This window comes from Jaculus jaculus, chromosome 2, assembly GCF_020740685.1.
Source record: "Jaculus jaculus isolate mJacJac1 chromosome 2, mJacJac1.mat.Y.cur, whole genome shotgun sequence".
Classification (NCBI taxonomy): domain Eukaryota; kingdom Metazoa; phylum Chordata; class Mammalia; order Rodentia; family Dipodidae; genus Jaculus; species Jaculus jaculus.
Genome location: NC_059103.1, coordinates 161205405 through 161227958, shown reverse-complemented (window position 1 = coordinate 161227958; position 22554 = coordinate 161205405). Strand labels below are relative to the sequence as shown.

Sequence of the window (22554 nt, the reverse complement as noted above, 5' to 3'; positions counted from 1 at the left end):
TCCTATCCTCCATTTATACCTTTTTATTCTGGTTCAGTTTTCTCATGGTATTTTTTCTTTCCTTACTTTGTTATTCCTAAATTTTTCAGACCTCAATAGAGTAATTCCTAATCTTATAGGGAAAACTGAGTGATGTTCACTGATCCTACATTTTGAGCTAAAAGCACTACTTATAGAAAATTTATATGATCTCCTTTGTGGAGGGGTCTCTCTCTCTCTCTCTCTCTCTGTTTTCACTCTATTTATATAAAGAGAAATGCAAGTGAAGATGTCTTGATCAGAAGGTGTTCTATGTCAGACCCCAAGATATTCATTCTTCTTCTTTCCAGGAACACCACTGGATACCAGTGGCTACACTCTGGATCACATCCTCCCTTACAGTTGTGTGTGATTCCTTGAGGATTTCATATCAGCAGATATTAACCGAAATACTGGGTACTACATTTGAGCCAAGACTTAAGAAGGATGCAAGCATCTACATTTTGTTTTCTTTCTGTTGGTAGGATGAAGACCTACCTTAGGAAAGGGAGAGTCACAAGATAAGAGGACAGTGGGCCCCTGAATTACTGTGTGGACTGTTTGCTGGACAAAGAACATATTTTTATTATATTGGAACAGTTATCCATTTTAAATATATATATTTATTGTTTATTAGAGAGAGAGGAGAGAGATTATGGGCACTCCAGTACATTTTGCCACTGCAAACAAACTTCAGATGCATGTAACACTTTGTGTACCTGCTTTCCATGGGTACTAGAGAGTTGAACCTGAGCTGGGCTAAGCCATCTCTTGAGCTCTACATTGTTCATAAATACATCTCCACAAGCTAGCTACTTTGAGTTTAATAGCTAAATAGAGCTTCATTTTATTCCTTCTCTGGATCAGGGACCAAGAATCAGAAGATTCAAACATATGACTATCTCCTAAGTTTTTACGATGACCAATGGGCTCCCTCTATGACTCTCCCTGGAAACTGATTTTATCTTAATGGCAAAGTAGTAATAATATCTGATAAAATTATGGTACATACCTTGCACATACATCTGTGGGAACTTCTTGGTCAGGCACCTGTGATGCATGACGATTCAGATGAATCTCAAGGGTTCTTTGAGCTACCTACTTAGCCCACCTATTCTGTTATTCTTTCAGTGTAAATGCAATTCTTGCATGATCTAGTAGGCTGGATACTAAAAATGCCCAGAATCATCTACTTCCCCCTAAACCCAGGCCCTTTGAATTATGACTTCTGTTCCCCTGTCATCAAGGCACGGGTTTTGTTTTCCCTTTCTTGTGACCTTTCCTAGCCTCTGCCTGGCTCTGTCAGATCAAAAGTGGCAGTGTGTCAGTTTCAAGTTTAGAGCCCAAGAGACTTGTTAATTTTCATTTTTTTCCACTCAGGTCCCTGAGATTTCTATGTGAACAAGACCTAGAAGATTAGGGGTCAGCAGATGATTTCTGTAAACAGAGAATAAATAATTGAAGCTTTGTGTGCTGTCTGATTCCTGTCATAACTACTCAAATCTGTTGTTGTGTAAAAACAGTCACAGATGATATGTGAGCAAACATTAATGGCTGCGTTCAGATACAACTTCGTGTAAAAACAAAAAGGAGGTAGGCTGGTGTTTGCATAGCCTCCCAGCTAGAGACTGAAAGGCCACATAGAACTGCTATGACTTCTGGATTTATGAGAAAACTAGGCCAAGATCAGCAAAGCTGACATGCAGCTGACCATAGACACCCAAAGGAGGCCATTGGCTATCACAAGAGCCAGTCCCTCCATGCTAGCCTGTTTCCTACCTGCAAAGCTGAAGTGACTGTATTAAGCCACTGAAGTTTGAGATGAGTCATTAAGCAATTGCAAATGCTTTATTCACTTAATACATTAATGTGAATGTGATTTGGAAAAATTAAACTGTTGGCTTCTAGATTCACTTTGCCAACCAAGTAAGACATATTTTCTCTCTCCTATCCTCAGATGAGATGAAATCAACTTATGAGGTACAATGTGCCTAAATTTGACTCTTCTGAAAGTAGAATTTTTAAAAACATGGGATATGAAATTGGGAGAGGTGGAAATGATGTCTTTGCATTTCCTAGGCATCTTTATGTATTTTCTGTCAATATACAGTCTGAAATATTACCAAAATCTTATATCCCACAGCATGAATAACTAGTCTAGAACATTCTTTCATGGTAGAATATTGTTTCATTGGTATTGTATTTTTGTGTCTTTCCTGTGGCTTAGTTAACATTACTTCTATTGTTTACCAAATGGGGGTTTGGTTACAAGGAACTTAAGTAGAATATTTGGAATTTCTTAAAAGAAAGTGCTGTGTTCCTATGAGTAGTCAATCTGAATTTTCAGAATTATGCTTGCTGATGACATTAGACTAGAGTTGTATCTTCCTTTGAGTTCTTGGAACACTTCAAGAAATGTCAGCATTCTTAGTTTTAGGAGAGATAACTTTCTTTTGTTTGTTTTCAAGGTAGTGTCACTCTAGCCCAGTGGAATTCACTGTGGATTCTCAGGGTGGCCTCGAACTCACAGCAATCCTACCTCTGCCTCCCAAGTGCTGGGATTAAAGGCATGTGCCACCATGCCCGACTGAGAGATAACTTTTAAAAAAATATTATTTGCATGTGTGTTTCATGGTACAGATATGGAGGTCAGAGGACAATGGTAAAATGTCTATGCTCCTTTTACTCTAATGAGTCAGAATTTCTTGCCCCTGTAAAAGATTGCCAGTGTAGTTGGCTTATGAGCTTCAGAGTCTCCTGGCTCTTCCTCCCAATGTTACAGGTGTGTTGTGTCCAGCTTTGCCAAGGTTCTGAGATCATTGAAGTTGGGTCAGCCAGCTTTGTGGTAAGTGCCCTTAACTACTGTGGCTTTCTCTCAGCCCCTAGACATGTTTTGTTAATAGTGCAGCCCAAGTGTTTACTAAGATTGCATTTATAATAGATATTTTCTGAGTGCAACTTATGTTCCATGTTCTCTCATTCTATTTACTGCATTTACAATTGTGTTCAAAGTATGGCTTTAGAGGTTATATAACTTTTCTGGTACACACTAGCTTATTTTTTTAAACAAATATCATAGAAAGACCATGTTATGATAGCCCTTGATGCAAGGTATTATGTGGTGAAAACTTCCAGTCACTTGAGGCAGAATTTCTTGACTTCATAAAATAGTATTCATAGGCTTGAGGGCACAGAAGAAGACATTAGATTTATGGAATCTGAATACATGATAAACTATTTCAGCATAAACAACCATACTGAGAAGAACTTCATGGTTTTGTAAAGAATACAAGTATGTATTGAAGCATATGTAAAATTATAATGATTTTTAAATACTCCTTTTTGAATATAGTAAATATCTTTAAGGTGATCATTTTGTTAAGTAGACTAATATACAAAGAACATCTAGCACCAGCAAATATATATATATATATATATGAATATATATATATATATATATATTCATATATATATGGATCAGTACACTTGGCTGGACCCAGGATGTGTGAATGTATGCTCTAGTAAAATGTTCCCTTTCAAAATTCACATTTCATTCATTGTCTACTACTGCTACTTAGAAGTCCACTGATTATCCACATAGATTGTCAACAGGTTGTAAAATCATCATGGTCTTGGAATGCAGATCTTATGTTATTTGTCCCTATGTGCACATATTTTTGTTTGTATTATAGTAAGAATGAAGTTTTGAATTCTGAAGGTTGACATTTTTCATAATGTTTGTTATACATCATTTAGAATATGTGATAGTTTTCTTTTAGTATAATGTTAGAATAATTCAGTGTTCATATATGAAAGTTGCTATTTTTAAACTCATTATTACATCATTATTTCTCATATTGTCTTAAATATGTGATTCTGGAAGCATTCTTTATTCCACCATATTAGATTTTATCCCCTAGCTATACAAATGTAATCATTATCTCATTTTATTATAGATTATAGTTTAATTACTTACATTTCCTTTGCCTGCTTTTTAGTATATGATAGTTCCCATTTCTCCAGGTCTAGCACAGAGATTTCTTTTTCAATTATTTGCAAGATAAGGAAAATGTAAGGCCACTGTATGAAGAAAACCATTTCCAGGAACCAGCTGCAGAGATGCAGCATTGTGAAACAGGGTAAGGTCCCCATATTGAATAACAAATAAGGCTACTATATGGAGCTAGCTGATTTGCAATGGAGACTTGATGATGTTTCGATATACCAGGACTGTGCAAAGGTTACCATGGAGCACTGTTGGCTCAGGATGAAAGTTTTTACCAGTTACTCAGCCCAGCTGGAGTAGGAGAATAGAAAATCCAGACACTGTTTTCACTGGTTATGGATGTCAGACTTTAACTGCATATGTTGGATATGTTTGATGTATTAGAAGTATGCAGCTTGTTTTGATTTTGTAGGACTCCCAGTTAAGAGATAGTCTTGAATCTTAGATGGCAATTGGAACTTTGAAACAGTCTAAAGGTGGTAAAGCTTATGGGACCTTTGAATATGGACTGAATGAAATTTGTATTGTGAGATGGTCATGAGCCTTTGGGGGTCAGGGACAGAATGTGATAGTTTGAATGTATGGCCTCATAGATTCAGGCATTTAAAAATATATTTCATTTACATTTATTTATTTTAGAGAGACTGAGAGAGAAGGAGAGAGAGGGAGAGGGAGAGAGGCAGGTAGAGAAACAGAATGGGTGCTCCAGGGCATCCAACGACTGTAAGTGAATTCTAGATGCATGCACTACCTTGTGCATCTGGCTTATGTGGATCCTGGGGAATTGAACCTGGATCCTTAGACTTTACAGGCAAGTGCCTTAATTGCTAATGGTAAGCCATCTGTCCATCCTGACTCAGGCAATGTTCTTTTTTGTTTGCTGGTTTGTCTGTATTTTTATTCTCTTTTCTTTTCTTTTCTTAACTGCTAATGTTCAGAGCTGACAGAGTCTGCTAAAGCCTCAGAGGTCCCATCCTTTACACCCAGCATCCCAACTGCCTGAGCCTCTTCCTGGTCCAGTTCAGCTGCATGAGGGGCCTCATCCTGCCCCACCACAGTGCACTCCACCTAGGCTTTAGCAGACCTGGCTTTTGTCACACAGGCATCACTCTCTGTGGCTAGGCTGTGAAAATCAGGAGCATGAGGCTTTTCCACATCTAAGTTCTTCTCCCTGACTCAGGCATTTTTGATTAAACTTCCTACCTGAGCACTTAGCAGGCAGATCCCTGCTGTTGGGGGTGTATCACTGGGGGTGGATCTTGGAGTCAAACCCAAAGTTATATTTGGGGACAGATACTGAGTGCAGTCCTATTAGCTATGTGGAAAGCAGCTGAAGCTCTGGCAGTTTTGTGGTACTGGCTATTGGTGGTATCTTTCTACTTGGAGCTATGAAAGGGAGCCAGCATCTCCCACCATTCATAATGTTCTTCTAGATTTGTAAACCTGAAAAAAAAAAAAAAAAAACCCTTTCTCCCATAACTTTCTTCTGGTTGGGTGTTTGTCCCAGCAATGTGAAGCTGACAAAGGCTTTTAATGGATTTTATGTTTTTATTCATTCCATAATAGATTTGAGATGGCACTGAAAACTCTAGGGCTCTGAACCATGGTCAGATTATTTTTAAAACAAATATCTCCATCATCTTTCCCTTTCCTTCTTTTTCTTTCTCAAAAGCAAGGGACACATTGAAAAATAAATGGCTTTACTCTTATGAGCTACATGATGCTTTGAACAAGTTCTTTAATCTTCCTTAAATCTTCTGATATATAAAATTTAAAAATTAGCATTTATGTCACAGAGCTTGGAGAAAGATTAAATTGAATAATTTTATAAAAAATGTTAATATGATAGCCATGCAATAAGTGATACCTTTGTTACTTTGGGTTGATCAAAGGAAATTGACTTCAGGAAAGAGATCACATACTGAACTCATCATAAAAGAGAGATGGCTTAGTGATTAAAACACTTGCCTGCAAAGCCAAAGGATCCAGGGTCAGTTTCCCAGGACCTACATAAGCCAGATTCACAAGGTGGTGCATGTGTCTGGAGCTTGTTCACAGTGGCTGGATGGCCTGTGTGCCCATTCACTCCCCCCCCACACAAATAAATTATATATATATATATATATATATATATATATATATATATATATATATATGTTTTTTTTTTTTTTTTTTTCGAGGTAGCGTCTCACTCTGGTCCAGATTGACCTGGAATTAACTATGTAGTCTCAGGGTGGCCTCAAACTCATGGCAATCCTTCTACCTCTGCCTCCTGAGTGCTGGGATTAAAGATGTGCACCACCACGCCCAGCTTAAAATATTTTTAAAATGATTTGGTACACAGAAACTAAAGGTAGCATTGTCTAGGGTTCAGGAATTCTTTTGTGGTTATATAAATCTACAGATTAGTTTTTGTTCTCCTGATAGGAAATCTGATGAAATATTCAGCTTTGCTTGGAAAAAGCACTGCACTTTAGTGTGAAAGCTGGTAAACATAGGGTTGACAGTTTGGTGATGAATGTAGATCTGGTGTTTACCTTCTGTGGATTCAAATATAACTTTTGATCCTTTCAGCATCTTGTTTTATTCACCTGTGAAATAAGGCCAATGATGGCACCCCTTTATTTGGCTATTTTGAAGGTTAAGTGAGGTATGTGTATGGGTGCTTGGCCTCACACTTGGCAGATAATGAAGACTCAGTCAAGATTAGCTTTTAAAATCAAAGTGCAATACAAATTTCTGAAATAGAGCATATTTTCCAAACTTTTCCTGCTTTCAGTGATGAAAAAGGAAAAATACCTTATTAGTCAATGAATCCCAAAACTGGTTTTGGGAGGAATATGGTGGTATAAAAGCACTAGAGTAAGAGAAGGTAACAGTGAAGAAAATGGTTTTGCTCATTCTGAACAAAAGAATTTTTTTGTAGGAATTAGTAGTACTATATGAAATTAATGAAAAAAAATAGTGAAAAGCCCAACTTTTAATGACAAATATCTTTTAAATTGTAGGCAAAAGAATTGGCTAAAACAAGTATTATTTGTATGCTCTAAAAAACAATGATTTTTACCTCTCTACATTTGAAAATATTTTATTTTAAGCAATTTTGATACCTAAATGACCTTGTCTAGTCCTATTTTATCAAAGTGTTTATATTCATTATTTGATTAGTGATATTGGGTACATTTATCGTTGACAATTGACACTGACCTGTCTCTTTTTTTGTGGACTAGCAAATGACATGGTTGCCATCTTTCACAAACAGCCCTGACATGACTTTGACCTTCATAGATAATTACCTTAGGAAATTATTCAAAATTAAACAATCATCTCTCATAATGATAGTTTCCCCTACCTGCAAACAAGAGAGATGGTAACTGCTATAAGATTGATCATAGCATTAACAATCCCAGATATTCCTAGCATGGGGGCTCCATGCCCTGTCCTCTCACTTTCCCATTGAAGTCAACCACTTTAAAAAAACTGAGTTTATTCATGAACTCACATATATCACAGCCTTGCCTTTAGAGAAATGAAAGAGCTGGCCTTAATAAAAAAAATAAAGGTTAAAATGGGGGAAGCATGCACAGCTACAGGATTCTAATGGCATTGGTTATTATTAAACTCTGCTGAGCCCCGGGCTCTTCTGACAACTCCTTTTGTGTTATGGGTTTGAACAGATGTGCAGGGACCTGGCATATGGGTGACCATCACCTTGGCACAAGTACATGGTTTGGAGATGAAAGGCATTTCCTGTCTTTGTTTCTTGTAAATACAACTGATCCTTCAACATCTAAAAAGTATATAGTAAATGTGAAATAGTGACAAAAATAGGGTACCCAAGATATTAAAATCTATAGGCATCCAAGACTTTAAAATTCAGATTCTCACTAAATGTAAATGCAAAGACCCAGTTTCTCAAAGCAAACTGTACCCAAAACATGTATTATTTAGATAAAAAGATAAGACATTTTATGTGCTGTTTTTCAATTAATATATTCACTGTTTTTTTTTTTTGTTGTTGTTGTTGTTGTTGCAATTTTGTTTACCTTGTAGGAAAACTGTCTGTTTTCTTCCAATTTCCATAAATTTTCACCACTTTAGGATGGGCACCATTTTTGTTTAGAAAATGTTGCCCTTTTTTTTTTTTTTTGCAAGGCAGAGTCTCTCACTCTAGCTCCAGGCTGACCTGGAATTCACTATGGAGTCTCAGGGTGGCCTTGAACTCATGGCAATCCTCCTATTTTTGCCTCCTGAGTACTGGGATTAAAGATGTGTGCCACCATGCCTGGCAGGAAATGTTGCCTTTTGACTAAACAATTTATTCTTTGAAAAATTACTTGTGATCATTTTAAGGTTCCTGGCTTTAGGCTAAAGCCTGGAAACACAGTAATAAATATGACTAGGTTTCAGCTCAGATTTTTACAATACTCAGCTAAGTAGTGCTTACAAAATACATTTATGATCAATAAAAATCAGGATAATTCTCTCATCAAATTCAATTATTCAATGACTCATTGTCTCATATACATGAAAGTTTCATGTTTTACCTATTACATACTAATGTTTCCACAATAAGCTGAATGCCTAATGGGAAGTAGGCATTAGGTTTCTATAATCCAAAGTTAGTGAAGTAAGATAACTTCCCATGTATTACTGCTTTCTGAAAAAATATGTCATGTTTTAAAATATGAATCTCTAAAACTTTGATATGGAAATATACGTACAGGTTTAGTAGTTTCTTCAATAACTTCTTCTTCCAAAGGTTCAAGTTTCAGATCCTTCAGTTGTAGGAAGAAATATCAGAAAAAAATCCAGTAAGTTACATAATTAAAACAAACAATAAATATAATTTTTCATGGCTAAAATTGAACCTGAACAACCTTATTTGAAAGGAGATGAAATAATCCTAAATTGAAATTGAACTGTTCCAATAAAGACATTTTATGCCCTTTGTTGGTTTTAAGGAGCCATTTAAGATATGTTAAATTTGTCACTGCTCTGGCTTACTTGACTGATGTCATTAGGGTGAAAGGGGAAAATTGAGGCACATTAAAACAGAGAGGGGAAGGCAGAATGGTAAAAAAGACAGGAGTAAGAATGAATAGGGATAATGGACAGATTTATTTTGCTGTGTGTAGTGCCATGTTTCCATGTTCCTCGGGAGGTCCTTTATAGACATTAGTCTACTGTTATGGTATGTTTACACTCCATCACCAATTTTGCTTTACTAAAAAGAAAGTGAATTTAAAAGTAATGGAAGATGCTACTGATATTTTCTCAATTGAATATTGTCTAAGTATTTTTTGATGTCTTATACTATGATCAATAGTTAACCCACTCTCCCTAATGAATCCAAGTGGGTAATCTCTAAAAATGTCAATCTGTGAATAGGTATCTGAGCATTTCTTTCAAGTGAGGAATAAGTGTAGTATTCCCTTAAATACCTAGGAAATTAACTGAAGATTGTAGGAATCCAGATTATGTGAAATAACATAAAATTGATGTGATATGAATGTAAACTGTCCCTCACAGCCTCAGGTGTTTGTGACTAAGCTTCTTACTTATTTCTCAGTTGGTGGAGCCTTTGGAAGATGGAGTCTTACTGGAAGAGGTGTGCTCCTTGGGTCCAGACCTTGTGGTTGATGAATCTAGCCTACCCCAGTAGGTTCTCAAAGCAAGCTCTTGCTTACTGTTCTCTTTGTTCTCTCTCTCTGTCTCTTTCTCTCTGTCTCTCTTTCTGCTATAGAGATGTGAAGTGTGAGCCAGTTGCCACGCTTTTCTCTGCCCTGATGAAACTTTCCTTCGAAACTGTAAGCTTGAGTTAAACTTTTTCTCCCATAAGCAGCTTCTGGTCCCGTGATTTGTCCCAGCAACCAAAAAGTTACTGCTACAACTGGTGGTTGCAGAATGAAGTACCCCAGCTATGCTGCTGGGTGGTGGGATTTGAGGCAAGTCATTTCCCTTCTCTGGGGTTCATCCTTAGGGTCCCTTCTGGTTTAAATTCTCTGTTCCAAGGTCTCTCTCCAGCTCCTTGTCATTTACCCCTCAACTCACATGTCTCTCTAGACAGACTTTCCCAAGCCCACTCAGTTCACGTGTGCAGTTCTTTCATCTCAATCACATTGCTCCACTTTTTTCCATGGTACCTCCCACTATCTGATTTCGTTTTGTTCCTTAGATTTATTTTGTATGATTTTTCTTGGTCTTTCTGGAGACCAATGATTTTATCTGTTTTGATTACTATTGGATTGCCATTGCCAGCATAGTGCCAGAGTTGCAGAAGGTAATCAATATGGAATAAATGAATGGCTGGATGGCTGGCCTGTCTAAAGCATAGCTATTCCATGAAGGCAAGATTATATAACAAATATAGGTGTGCATTGAATATTAAGATGTAATCTACAGATAGAAGCTATAATTTAGTAATCTCCTTGTCGTATTTCCCTGTCATCACTTTTCAGCTCTACCTTCTTTGAAGTAAGGTAAGAAAAGCTTCAAGTGTATGAGGGTGACATCCTTACTTCCTCCTCTTCCAATGGGGGTGTGCAATGAGGCCTTCATGAAGAATGAGGAAGCTTTATTTTTGCCCTTATTGTTTTGTTTAACATTACAGCAGGTTTTCTATGGGGTTCAAGCAAAATATGGTAATAACTTCAGCATATTCCCATAAATAAATACTCACTGAGACTGAAAAAGTGAGAAAGTAAACCTAAAAAAACTAGTAGAAGTTGCAATTGTTATCCCTCCCTAACCACCCACCCCTGCATGAAGGCATTTTGGCTTGATTGACAGTGCAGAAAGGATTTGTCAGAAATACATAATGGACAGAAAAGACAACCCATGTTCCTCATGAGGAACACTTCCTAAAAACAGGGAGGTCAAACCTAGGGCTAACAACTGCAGGAAACCGGGCAGTCAGCACTGAAATGACATGTACTTAGCAACTGTTTGGCAATTGGGTAGTTTCCTTCTGAACACCCATTTTAGCACCTTACAGAGTAAGTTTCAGGAGAAATCAGAACCTGCACTGCTTCACTACTTGTTAAGACAGCTCCTGCTGAGCTCCACACAGTGGGAGACCCATGTTGAAAGCCACTGCTTCATACTTGCAGCAAACGGTTTAGACACCATTCTCACAGCGAAACCTTTTCATCAGAGGAGAGGGACACAAAAGGAGATGTGACAATACTTTGATTTAAAATTGAGGGAAAAAAAATGATTCTTAAAGTTTAAGCCATTCTCTAAGAAATAACCACATACATTTCTGACCCCCAGAAGAGATAGTTTTGCTAGGAACTTTACACCCACTTTAGAAAGAAGTATTCATGTTCTTCAATTGGATCCAAATTTACCAGTGAAGCCTGTATGTTTAACAGGGTTTTATTTTTGAAAAGGAATCCTGAATTTACAGAATTTTTGACATTGAAACAAATAACTTTCATTACTATTTTTCCTATGAATCAATTTAGTCCCAGCTTATGTTTTCATTATTGGAGAAGAAAGAAGGGAAGTTGATTTGCATCAAGCTTAGTTTACATGTTTGCTGCAAAAAGAGGACATTCCTAGTGAACACATGAAGATATCCTGGCAGGGGGGGGCTGCATTTACTAAGAGTTCTTCCCCTTGACTTGGCTTTTCTATTACAGTATCTCTTTTTCAGAAATCTTGCCCAATATTAGGACTTGAAGGTTCATTTTTGTAGTGCTAATGTTTGAACCTCAACCTGTCAGCCAGAATTTTTTTTTTTCCTACTGACATCCTTAGTGGGATTTCTGCCTACTGTCCTATTATACCTTGAAAATTACATATCTTAAAAAGCCAGCTTCCTTTCTCATCTCACCTTAGAAAGCACTTCACACTTGTCTTTCTTATTTCTGTTCATAGTCTCTTATAGGTTCAAATGCTCAGCAACCTATATAATTTCATAACCTAAGAGTCAGGAAGTGCAGTTGATTTATTTAATCTTCAAACCTGTGCCTTATGTTAAATATGACTAGGAGTGGGGATGAAGTAGGAGGAGAATCAGTGTGAGCTTTTCTACTTGTTTTCACAAGTAAGCAAGCAAACAAAAAACACTTCACGTAGCCACCAAGCTGCATTCCTAGGGTCACTTGTGTGCTGGTCATTATTCTATCCTTGGATGTGCTATGGATATTTAAGCAACGAGGAAAACTGGGTCAGAAGATCCTGAAAAGAAGAAAAGAAAGAAAATGAAGCCCCTACCTTCTTTTCTAGTCTATCAATTAATTTCTGGAGTCTGTTTATCTGGGTCATCCACTGGTTGTCTTCTTCCAATAAGGCTTGGAAGAAAATTACAAGGTAGCATGTTAAATTTTTAAACATGTAAGAAAGCTTGTAATTTCTCCTTTTCCCCCAAAGGAAGAAACTTTCTTAAAATGTATTCCCACAAGTGCTTTCTAAGTCACTAATTAACAGAGATTCCCATATCTCACTGGGCTCATGTCCATAGGCCTGGTATTTTAATGTTTCTTTCTGTATAGGCCTTTGAAACCCAAGACATCAGATCCTGCTGAGCTATTTTTACTCTCCTAGAAGGTAGTTGTCTTTCCATCAAAAACAGGAATGAATCAATTAATGTTTCTAAACTTACCTGCTAGGTAGTTGTAAAAGCAAGTGAAATTCTACCTCTGATATAGCTACCATACAAAAAACCACACAAGAGTAAAATAGCTGGTGTTGCCTTTTTCATTGAGTAACATGAGCACATAATAGACCAGAATACAGACTGGAGCCTGTTGCTGAATACATGTGATACACACACACACACAGTATATATCTCATTTGCAAAATGTATTTATAAACATACAGAATATACATGTGTATTTAGTATCAGGTACTATATAAGTTCTCTGCTAGTTTTATTCTTATTGTTGTGGTTGTTGTTGTTATTATGCAAACGTGTAATGGAAAGAGTTTGGCCCAAGACCATGAATGATCATTTAGGTATCCTGTGTGTCCTCACTTCAGCTGACTCAAGATGTCTTCAGAGGTATCTGTTGCATTTAATATATATTTCTCAAAATATCTTGAAATGAGGATAATATTAATTGTATCACAAGCTTCAAGAATCCCTACCAAAACTAATTCTAAGATTTTTCCCAAGAGAATTTAGGTATAATTCATGGGGTCTAGAAAAGCTCTTTGTTTCAGGAAGTGCTAGGTATGTCTTGTGTAATAGGCAATGGAGAGTTTTTCTCCTTTCCTACCTCCCATCTCCTTATGAGCTGACCAGACACAGCTGCTAGGCTATTGACAGGACTGGTGGGAAGCATCACCTCCCCATGTTCAGTCCTCTGCCTCTCTTCTGCTTCACACTTACCTGGTAGAAGAACAGTGTTCCATTACTACTACAGTCTTAGCTACTGTTTGTCAAATTATTCATATGAAACATAATAAGATACATTAATTACCTGGACTGCTGACATTAAATTGAGGGCTGTTGGGAGAAAAGCTGTTGTGTCTCTGAACTCGTCGGCTTGATCGCTTTCCAGGCCATTGGATGGACAGGACTTCTGGTTTGGCTGGGCCCTGCCTAGAACCAAAGAGACAACATTGAACTTTAATATCATCTTTGGTTGGAATGCAAACAGTATAGCTATAATCTCGGCTATATTGAACTATGTGGCAAACTTGAGAATGGAACACATATACTTAAAATGGGACAGTCTGCGGTAAATCTGTAGAGACATCATACTAGCCTTAAGCTACCCCTGTAAGATTTCTTTTTTTTTTTTCTTTTTCTTTTTGCAATGACCTACTTATTGAACCTATTTATATTTATTTAATTTTTACTCCAATTACAATTGCACTTACTTAAAGCACATCAGATAATGTTTTGAACAACACCCTTGGCCATTTTAATACTGGAAAAAGAAAAGTTATATTGTATCCTTCTGCCTAAAGGTAGTCTTGTCTTTAAAGGGTGAATAATTTGGTCGGGGTAAAATGTTAATTTTAAAAATCCTAAACCGGGCATGGTGGCGCACGCCTTTAATCCTAGCACTCAGGAGGCAGAGGTAGGAGGATCACCGTGAGTTTGAGGCCACCCTGAGACTCCATAGTGAATTCCAGGCCAGTTTGGGCCAGCCTGTGAAATGTGTCTTCTCTGTGGACAGTTAATTGTTTAATTAGTATATGTTGATTGTGTGATACAGTCCTCTTTGTGGAACCCCAAATCCTCTTTTTAGCTTTATATTATAAACTTCCAGATTATACAATTCTATCTGTGTGTGTGTGTGTGTGTGTGTGTTTTTGTTGTTGTTGTTTGTTTTGTTTTGTTTTTGTTTTTCAAGGTAGGGTCTCACTCTATCTCAGGCTGACCTGGAATTCACTATGTAGTCTCAGGGTGGCCTCGAACTCATGGCAATCCTCCTACCTCTGCCTCATGAGTACTGGGATTTCTATGTGTATTTTCAAAGCTTGATGAGATGAGGATCACTATGTACATTAAGCTGCCTATTTTTGTGTCTCATGTAGTTTTTTAAATTTTTTTAAATTTTTTTATTATTTTTATTTTTTAAGTTATTTATTAGAGTCAGAGAGAGGGCAAGAGAAAGAGAGAGAGAGAGAGAGAGAGAGAGAAAGAGAGAATGGGCACACCAGGACATCCAACCACTGCAAACAAACTCCAGACGCACATGCCACCCTATAAGATTTCTTTAATGGGGGAAAACCCCTAGGTGTTTGAACCACTTTGCTCTATATTTTTGTTTTCTATTACAGGCAAACAAATCTAATACTTATTTATTCATGGGAAAACCTTTATTTTATTTTTATTTTTTCAGCTAGGGAAAAATCTTTAGTTTTTCTCCTGTGTTCAATTACTTTTCCTGCTTAACTGGGTACTATTTTCCTCTTAATTCCTTTGTTTTTTATTTATTTATTAGTTTTACTTTTTATTTATTTTAGAAAGAAAGAGAGAAAGAAAGGGGGGGGGGAATTGGCACACCAGGGCCTCAGCCACTGCAGTCGAACTCCAGATTCCTGCACCACCTAGTGTGCATGTGCAACCTTGCCCTTGCCTCACCTTTGTGCATCTGGCTTACATGGGATCTGGAAAGTCAAACATGTATTGGTCCTTGGGCTTTGCAAGCAAGTGCCTTAGCCACTAAGCCGTGTCTCCAGCCAAACTCCTTCGTTTTTGTTTGTTTTTTTTTTTTTTTTAATTTTTATTTATTTGAGAGCGACAGACACGGAGAGAAAGACAGATAGAGGGAGAGAGAGAATGGGTGCGCCAGGGCTTCCAGCCTCTGCAAATGAACTCCAGACGCGTGCGCCCCCTTGTGCATCTGGCTAACATGGGACCTGGTGAACCGAGCCTCGAACCAGGGTACTTAGGCTTCACAGGCAAGCGCTTAACGGCTAAGCCATCTCTCCAGCTCCAGAATTTCATTTCTTAATGCTTTCAAATAAGCTGGTTTCTCCTTTCTAGGAATTTCTTGGCACATTTTGTTTTAAGTGTGCTGAAATGTCAGACTGGTATTCCTTAATATTGGACTTTGAAATGAAATTCATTTCAATGGGCTCTTAGTGTGAACTACTAAACTGGAAATTCATGTTCCTATTCTGAGAATTTTTCTTGAATTATTCTTTCAATAATTAATTTCTTTTGTTCTTTCTTTACAACTACGAGGCCTCATATTGGCTCTCTAGTTTTTTCATATCTTTTCTATTTTTCATTGCTTTGTTGAAATTTCATTATAAATTTATTCTGAAATCTTGCTCATAAAATTTCATTTTTGCCCTCATAAGTATATTCTTGAAGGACAAGAACTCTTTTGTCTGCTTTGAGTATTCTTTCCATTAGAATAACATTGCCCTTCATTCATAAATGTCTTTTCAACCTTCTGGAGAGATCTGTACTTTTCTTTCAAAAGTCTTCTTGTTGCAGTCAGGTTCGCATTGCTGGTAGAAATCACCCAACCAAGAGCAGCTGTGGGTAAAAGAGGTTTATTTTGACTTACAAACTCAAGGGGAAGCTCCATGGTGGCAGGGGAAAATGATGGCATGAGCATAGAGTGGACATTACCCTATGACCAACATCAGGTGGACAATAGCAGCAGGAGAGTGTGCCAAACATTGCAAGGGGACACTGGCTAGAAAACTCATAAGCCCACCCTCAACAATACACTGCCTCCAGAAGGTGTTAATTCCCAAATCTCCATCAGCTGGTAACCTAGCATTCAGAACACCTAAGTTTATGGGGGACTCCTAGATCAAACCACCACACTTCTTTTGTTCTCTGGTTTATTTCTGTTTCTTCTGTGTTTGTTTTGTTCCTTTGGGCACCCCTTTCCTGCCTCCACTGTGCATAGGGCAGGTTGGAAGCTCTGCAAACATGGTGCAGAGCTCCCCATAACAGCCTCCAGTGGGGAGTGGACCAGCTGGGACTATCCAAAGTACCATTGCCCCTTTGCTCTTAGAGGAATCAGAAACTTCAGTGAAGCTTCCCTCTCCTGGAAGCTTTGAACATGCTTGTCAATGATTGGAAGTAGGCAAGGGATACTTTTAGATTTACTAGTCAATGAGGAGTTTTCCTTTTTTAGCATTGAGTTCTGACCTCCAGTTGTGTTAGGTTTACATCTGCTCACTTCCTCCCGACAGCACACCTTTCGGGTTCTTCAAAGAGTGGGATGGGACAGGCTCTACATAGTACTGCATGCAGATTTCAACAACATACTAGTGCTCCTTTTGCCTTATTAGTAGTAGCACATGGTTCAGTCAATTATTTCTTGAATGGTTTGGAGGTTCTCTGACACTGCTTCATATCTTGGCTCCTATATTGCCTGTCAGGGCTTGTGGTACTTTGAATGGATGTACCACGATAGGTTCAGGAGTATTATTAAAGCTTCTTGGATTTCCAGTGGTCTGGATAGAAGAGGTGTCATTGTGGGTGGATCTTAGTGTTCAGCCCTAAGGTGTGTTTGGGGGTGGATCTGAATTTCAGCCTAACTATGCAGAATGCTTGAGCTCTTCCTGGGGTTCCTGGAGTGTGCTTGCTTATGGTACTGGTCATGGTTTTTCTCTCTGTGTGGACCTGTGAAAGGAGGCAGCTTCTTCTGCCACTGTGGAACTTCCCATGGATCCGTAAGCATCAAATAATTTCCCTTCCTCCCATAACTGTGTCTGGTTTAGAAGTTCATTCTAGCAGGGCAAAGCAGACCATGACAGCATTTTATATGTCAGTATCAACCACATTCACCTTCCTCCTAGGTTTCAAGTCTCCATTTCTTTGGCCTTTCTTCTCTTCTGCTTCTGTGGGTGAATGCTTCCATATTTACCCAGGCACTTCTAATGCCAGTGTTTGAAATGCTGAGGCAGGGATCAAAAGAAATAAGATATATCTGTTCTCCAATACCTAATTCTCCTATGGATTTTCCTATAGCATATAAACCTCAAGGGTAGTACTTCTCTATGATCAAGATAATGGACCATAAGCTGTCTGAGGTTTTATAATTCCTTGGGAGTGAAATTAAAGCCTCCTTTTTCTTCTATAGCATCCATCAAAAAGCAAAAGATAACTTCCAAACCCAAAGGGAATCATTTGTATCACTGAATATGTAAGAACCTTGGACAATGGATCAAACTTGAAGACTCCATTATACAAAGGGTATCCACATATAATTAAACTATGTTCCCAGCAATCTAGTTGGTGAAGAAGAGAGGCTTACACAGGAGGACAGAGGTTCCCAAGAGAGAAGCTTTGATATCACATAATGACTATTCTTGTCATTTACTGTTAGGTTCATTCAAAAGACATGAAATTAAAGTGGCTTCCATTTAGTCAATTTGCCAAAGCAGATACAATGATTTCATAGAATACCATCTGAGAATCTCACCTCAGTGGCATCCCAGCTGTATATATTCCCTTTATCTGAAATTGCTATTTTCACATGAATGGACATAGACATTTTGCCCAACACAGCATGCCTCACTTATTACTGCAGGATGAACGAGGCTGTGTGATTCTGCCTGGGGCTGATAGATGAAATAAATGTTTTCTCTAGATTTACTCTATCCCATTGAATCTTTATCCCTTGGTTTCACAAATATTAAATCCCAAAGTAATGTTGAAGGAAAAGCAAATTATTACAACCCTGGGAATTTTAGTGAAGCCTGCAGTTAATAATTCTGGATTGGGTAGATGTTGTGGAATCTTCTTTTATAGCTGGTGAGTTGATACACTAATTTATCCTCTCCTTATTAAATCTTTCTCAAATATGGACTACGTATAATTATTAGACTAGTGTTTCTTAAATATTTGTTTAATTATATTGCTCTTTTTGTTTATTATTACCAATAATAGTCTATGATAGAATTCAAATTTCTACTACATCTGTTTAATTGTTTATGTTTTAGTGTGTAATACATGTGGTATGTGCATGTTTGTGTACAAATGCATTTGGACCATTCACACATATGTTGAGGCCTGAGGAGAATTTCAGGTGTCCTCCTCTGCCATTCTTCTGCTTTATTTCTTTGAGGCAGAGTCTCTTTAGCTTGCTGTGTTTTGGTTAGATTGGCTGATCAGTAAGCCCCAAAGGTCCTCCTGTCTCTGCCTCCCTCAGTGCTGGGAATCTAAGGGTATATGGCCTTGCCAGGCTTTTTATGTGAGTGCTGGGGATTAAGCTCACGTCCTCATATTTATGCAATAAGCACTCCTACCCACTGAGCCCCAGCCCCTGTTTTGTTTTTAAAATCTTCCTTGACACTAGATACCAGGTCACCTGGCCTCCCCACTGTCCACCATGACCTGCTTCTCTCTAAGTTTCACTTTCATTCATTCTTTCATTCAGTTGAAGATGTTTAACATGAAGTTTTACTGAGTAAAGGAGAACAGTGCAAAGTACCTGCCATTTAGAAACATGAAGTCTGATGGGGAGAATGAATAATAGGCATAATAAGAAAGTGGGCATGTGGGTACAATGAGAATACTTGATGAGTAAATGCGAAGTATGACATCCTACTTGGGAAGCACTGAAGGCTTCCTAAACAAAATATTATAGAATGAACAAACAAGTTTAGAAAAGTCAGCCATATATGAGGTGGCCAGGATGGGTTGGCCATAGACACAGATCCCTAAGAGAATACCATTTTGCCACTCAAATTCACGTGAAGGGTCCAGTTCTAGTCTTGTCTCTCCAACAGACTTTTTCAATGGCTTCTTGATTGACATCATAAGACAGTCTTCCTCTCTGTAATTTTCCTTCACTGGAGCTGGCTTTGGGGTTCTCCTCCATTTGGTCTTTGGTGATACAGGTAGGATAGTATGGCAATGGGAAAGGAGATATAGCCCTTTCGATTGGGGATAATACATGTTTCAATTTGGATCATGAGAGACTTCACACTGAGTATTACAGGCACAAACCCATCATACTTCACTTTTTCCCCTATTTTCTTTTACTTCTTTTGAGGTAGGGTCTCACAGTAGTCCAGGCTGAACTGGAACTCACTTTGTATTCCTAGGCTGGCCTCAAATTCATGGCAATTCTCCTACCTCTGCCTCTCAAGTGAAAGTGCTGGGATTAAACGTGTGTGCCAACACAACTGGTTGTATTTCCTTTTCAATGAATTTATTTAGAAACTTCCAGGAAAGTGCATCTCAGAGTTGAGCTAAAACATGGACATTTCTATGTTGCTTAGTCAACTTCCATTCAACATCACTCTCCATTCTGGTGTCAGACCTGCAATCATCATTTTTTTGAGCTGCTGTTGCTCTAGCAATATAGAAGTCACAAGTTCATCCATCCTTCAGGAGCATAGACTTCTTTGTTTAAATTCTGCATTATTGTACTCCTTATTATTAAACATAGCTGCCATGCAGCTACTGGCAGCAACATAGGATTGAAGGCAACCTTGACACACCAAAGCAGTTCATTTCACATTTACTATATGGTGGTAAAGGCATAGCACAAGATTGTAGATGGTAACTACAGAGGGAAAACAACCCCAACGTACAGGTGATGAGGAAGAGGAGAGTCTTTAAGTCTCATGTGGCAAACAACTGATCCTAAAAAGGGACAATTCATTTTGTATCTAGAAAATCTATACAAAACTAACAAAAAGGGTATCATTTTCCCATTAAGATCATTAAAGCAACTCTACTGTGCATCAAGGCATTCAATTTTCTTCCCCTCAAAAAATGAGGTGGTTTCTTACTTTCATAAAGTTAATTGTTATACTTTATCATTTACAGGGAATCAATCAACACAGGGAAAGTCAAGTTCGACCACTGAGGAATGATGCTCACATCCACTGAAGACCTGGGGTCCAGTGTCTATCAGCTGCACCCTAAATTCATGAGTTATACAAGCACATTGAATTCTAAACTATAGCTTGGTAGAGCTGAGTGGTACTCATTCATTTTGACACTATAAACATGCAGCTGAAAATTCCACAATTCTTATTGAATGCTATCTTGGTAATTATGATTCACCAATTTGTTCAGAAAAATTGGTCCCACAGAGTAGGCTATTATTAGCTTACTTAGAAAGCTTATTTTGTGGTCTAAAATATGCAAATGTCAGACAAGGAATATCTATAGTCTTAATATGATGTATCACCCAAAATATGTCACATGAGCAAGAGTTCTGCCCTGTTCTATCTTGCAAGGCATTAACAATGAAAACAATAGAATATTAGTTGGCTAGAATTACATTGATGTATACCTTACACCTTAATAAAATAAGTATTTTTTATCATTATGACCTTAATGTATATAGTTTTATAATACTATTACTTTTCTTTTTTTTTTAAATTTATTTATTTATTTATTTATTTGAGAGCGACAGACAGAGAGAGAAAGACAGATGGAGGGAGAGAGAGAGAATGGGCGCACCAGGGCTTCCAGCCTCTGCAAACGAACTCCAGACACGTGTGCCCCCTTGTGCATCTGGCTAACGTGGGACCTGGGGAATGAGCCTCGAACCGGGATCCTTAGGCTTCATAGGCAAGCACTTAACCGCTAAGCCATCTCCCCAGCCCATACTATTACTTTTCTTTGCAGTGATATATACTGATGGTATTGGACTTGAAATCTTTCCCATCATTTACTTTCCCCATTTATTAGATAATTGTACTCATTAAATGCAGAATTTTCCTCTATATAACTAGGATCACTAGGTCTATAAGGCTCCTAACATTTACATTCATTTAAAATTGTACTGATTACCAAGCTAAGGTCAAATCTCTTAGAGAAGCTCCATGAGACTGACTTTTACTCTGTTCATATGGAATCTTTTGTTCTTCTGAAACACATTGGCAACTTTTTTTCCCTTTCTCTATATCCTTTTCTACCTTGTAGTATTATTTTAGTATCCATGTTTTGTTTATGTAGAGACTTTAGTTTCCTTAAGGATTAATATCATGTTGAATGTATATTAATATCATCAATATGTTCCTTAAATTCTTCCCTACATCCTAAGTTGTCAACTTAAATTTGTTGAATAAATGATGGACAGTTATGACAAATGGTGAGATTGTCTTCTTAGAGGCAAATAACAAGGCAATTACCCAATTTTAGTCACTGGCATGCTTTTTCAATCTATTAATTCTCATTTTTAGCTTTTGAAAATCAAGTAAGATGACCCGGCATGGGTTCTCCATAAATATAGAAATATTATATGAAAACTTTTACTTACCTTTCTTGACGGGTTTGCTCCTCAGTTGTTTCCATGGCACATTCAAGAGAATTCTGGAGAGACTGCAACTGATTTAATGTTTCCTTCAGTAAAAATCGAGTGACAAATTGTTCCAAGTTGGAGGCTTCTTGGTAGTCCTAAAGGTCACAAAATAAATGCAATTAGGAATATGGTCAAAACAAATACCCAGAAATATATTCCCAAGTACTCTTTAATGTCAAACTAATCTCAGGAAGTGATAGAAAAAAGAAGAGAAGAGATGTGTTGGCCTGGGGGGTCTGAAGAGAGCTCTATCCACCTACCAAAGGTCAAGTTAGAATTGATTACAATATACTCATTGCACCTGCTTCAAGTTTAGGAAAAAGCACAAACTCTAGCATCATTATGGGAGAGACATTGGTAGAAAAGCAAAAACAAATTGGGAAATTAGAAAAAAAAAAAAACACATTGGAGTATGACTAACTCAGAGTATGTTCTGTGTTCCATTTTAATGATGACCATGCCATCATGAATTTTTCCTAGCACAAAATGCAGGCATGTTCCAACAATTGACTTAATTCCCTCATGATGCATTTATTATGCTTGATTTGAATTATGCTGAAGCCAAAGGAAATTATGTGCAGTTATTTTAAAATTTAGAAAATGTTAGGCTTAGAATATTTAAACAGTTTACTAAATCTTCTTATGTCCCTCTCTGAGTCACTTTTCCTATAGATTGTTCACAACTGAAGTTTTGGTACTTCTCAACCTCATGCTGCTGGCTACCAGCTGACATGAATCAAGGTCATTTCAGAGTTAGTAGTTGCACTTACTGAGCTTCTTATGGTAGGTGGGTGAGCTCTATATGCTACTGTCATTGTATAAAGTCTC

General features: G+C 37.7%; 1 protein-coding gene across 1 annotated transcript in view; it reads right to left on the bottom strand.

Moving 5' to 3' along the window:
* Positions 1 to 22554, bottom strand: part of Necab1 (N-terminal EF-hand calcium binding protein 1) — a 165603-nt gene that overhangs the window by 15299 nt on the left and 127750 nt on the right. The window contains exons 6-9 of the mRNA XM_004656924.2: positions 21685 to 21821; positions 13456 to 13577; positions 12248 to 12324; positions 8749 to 8802 (exon numbers count right to left, since the gene is read on the bottom strand). Coding sequence (XP_004656981.1) covers positions 8749 to 8802; positions 12248 to 12324; positions 13456 to 13577; positions 21685 to 21821 — 390 coding nt within the window. The remainder of the gene's footprint in view (positions 1 to 8748; positions 8803 to 12247; positions 12325 to 13455; positions 13578 to 21684; positions 21822 to 22554) is intronic.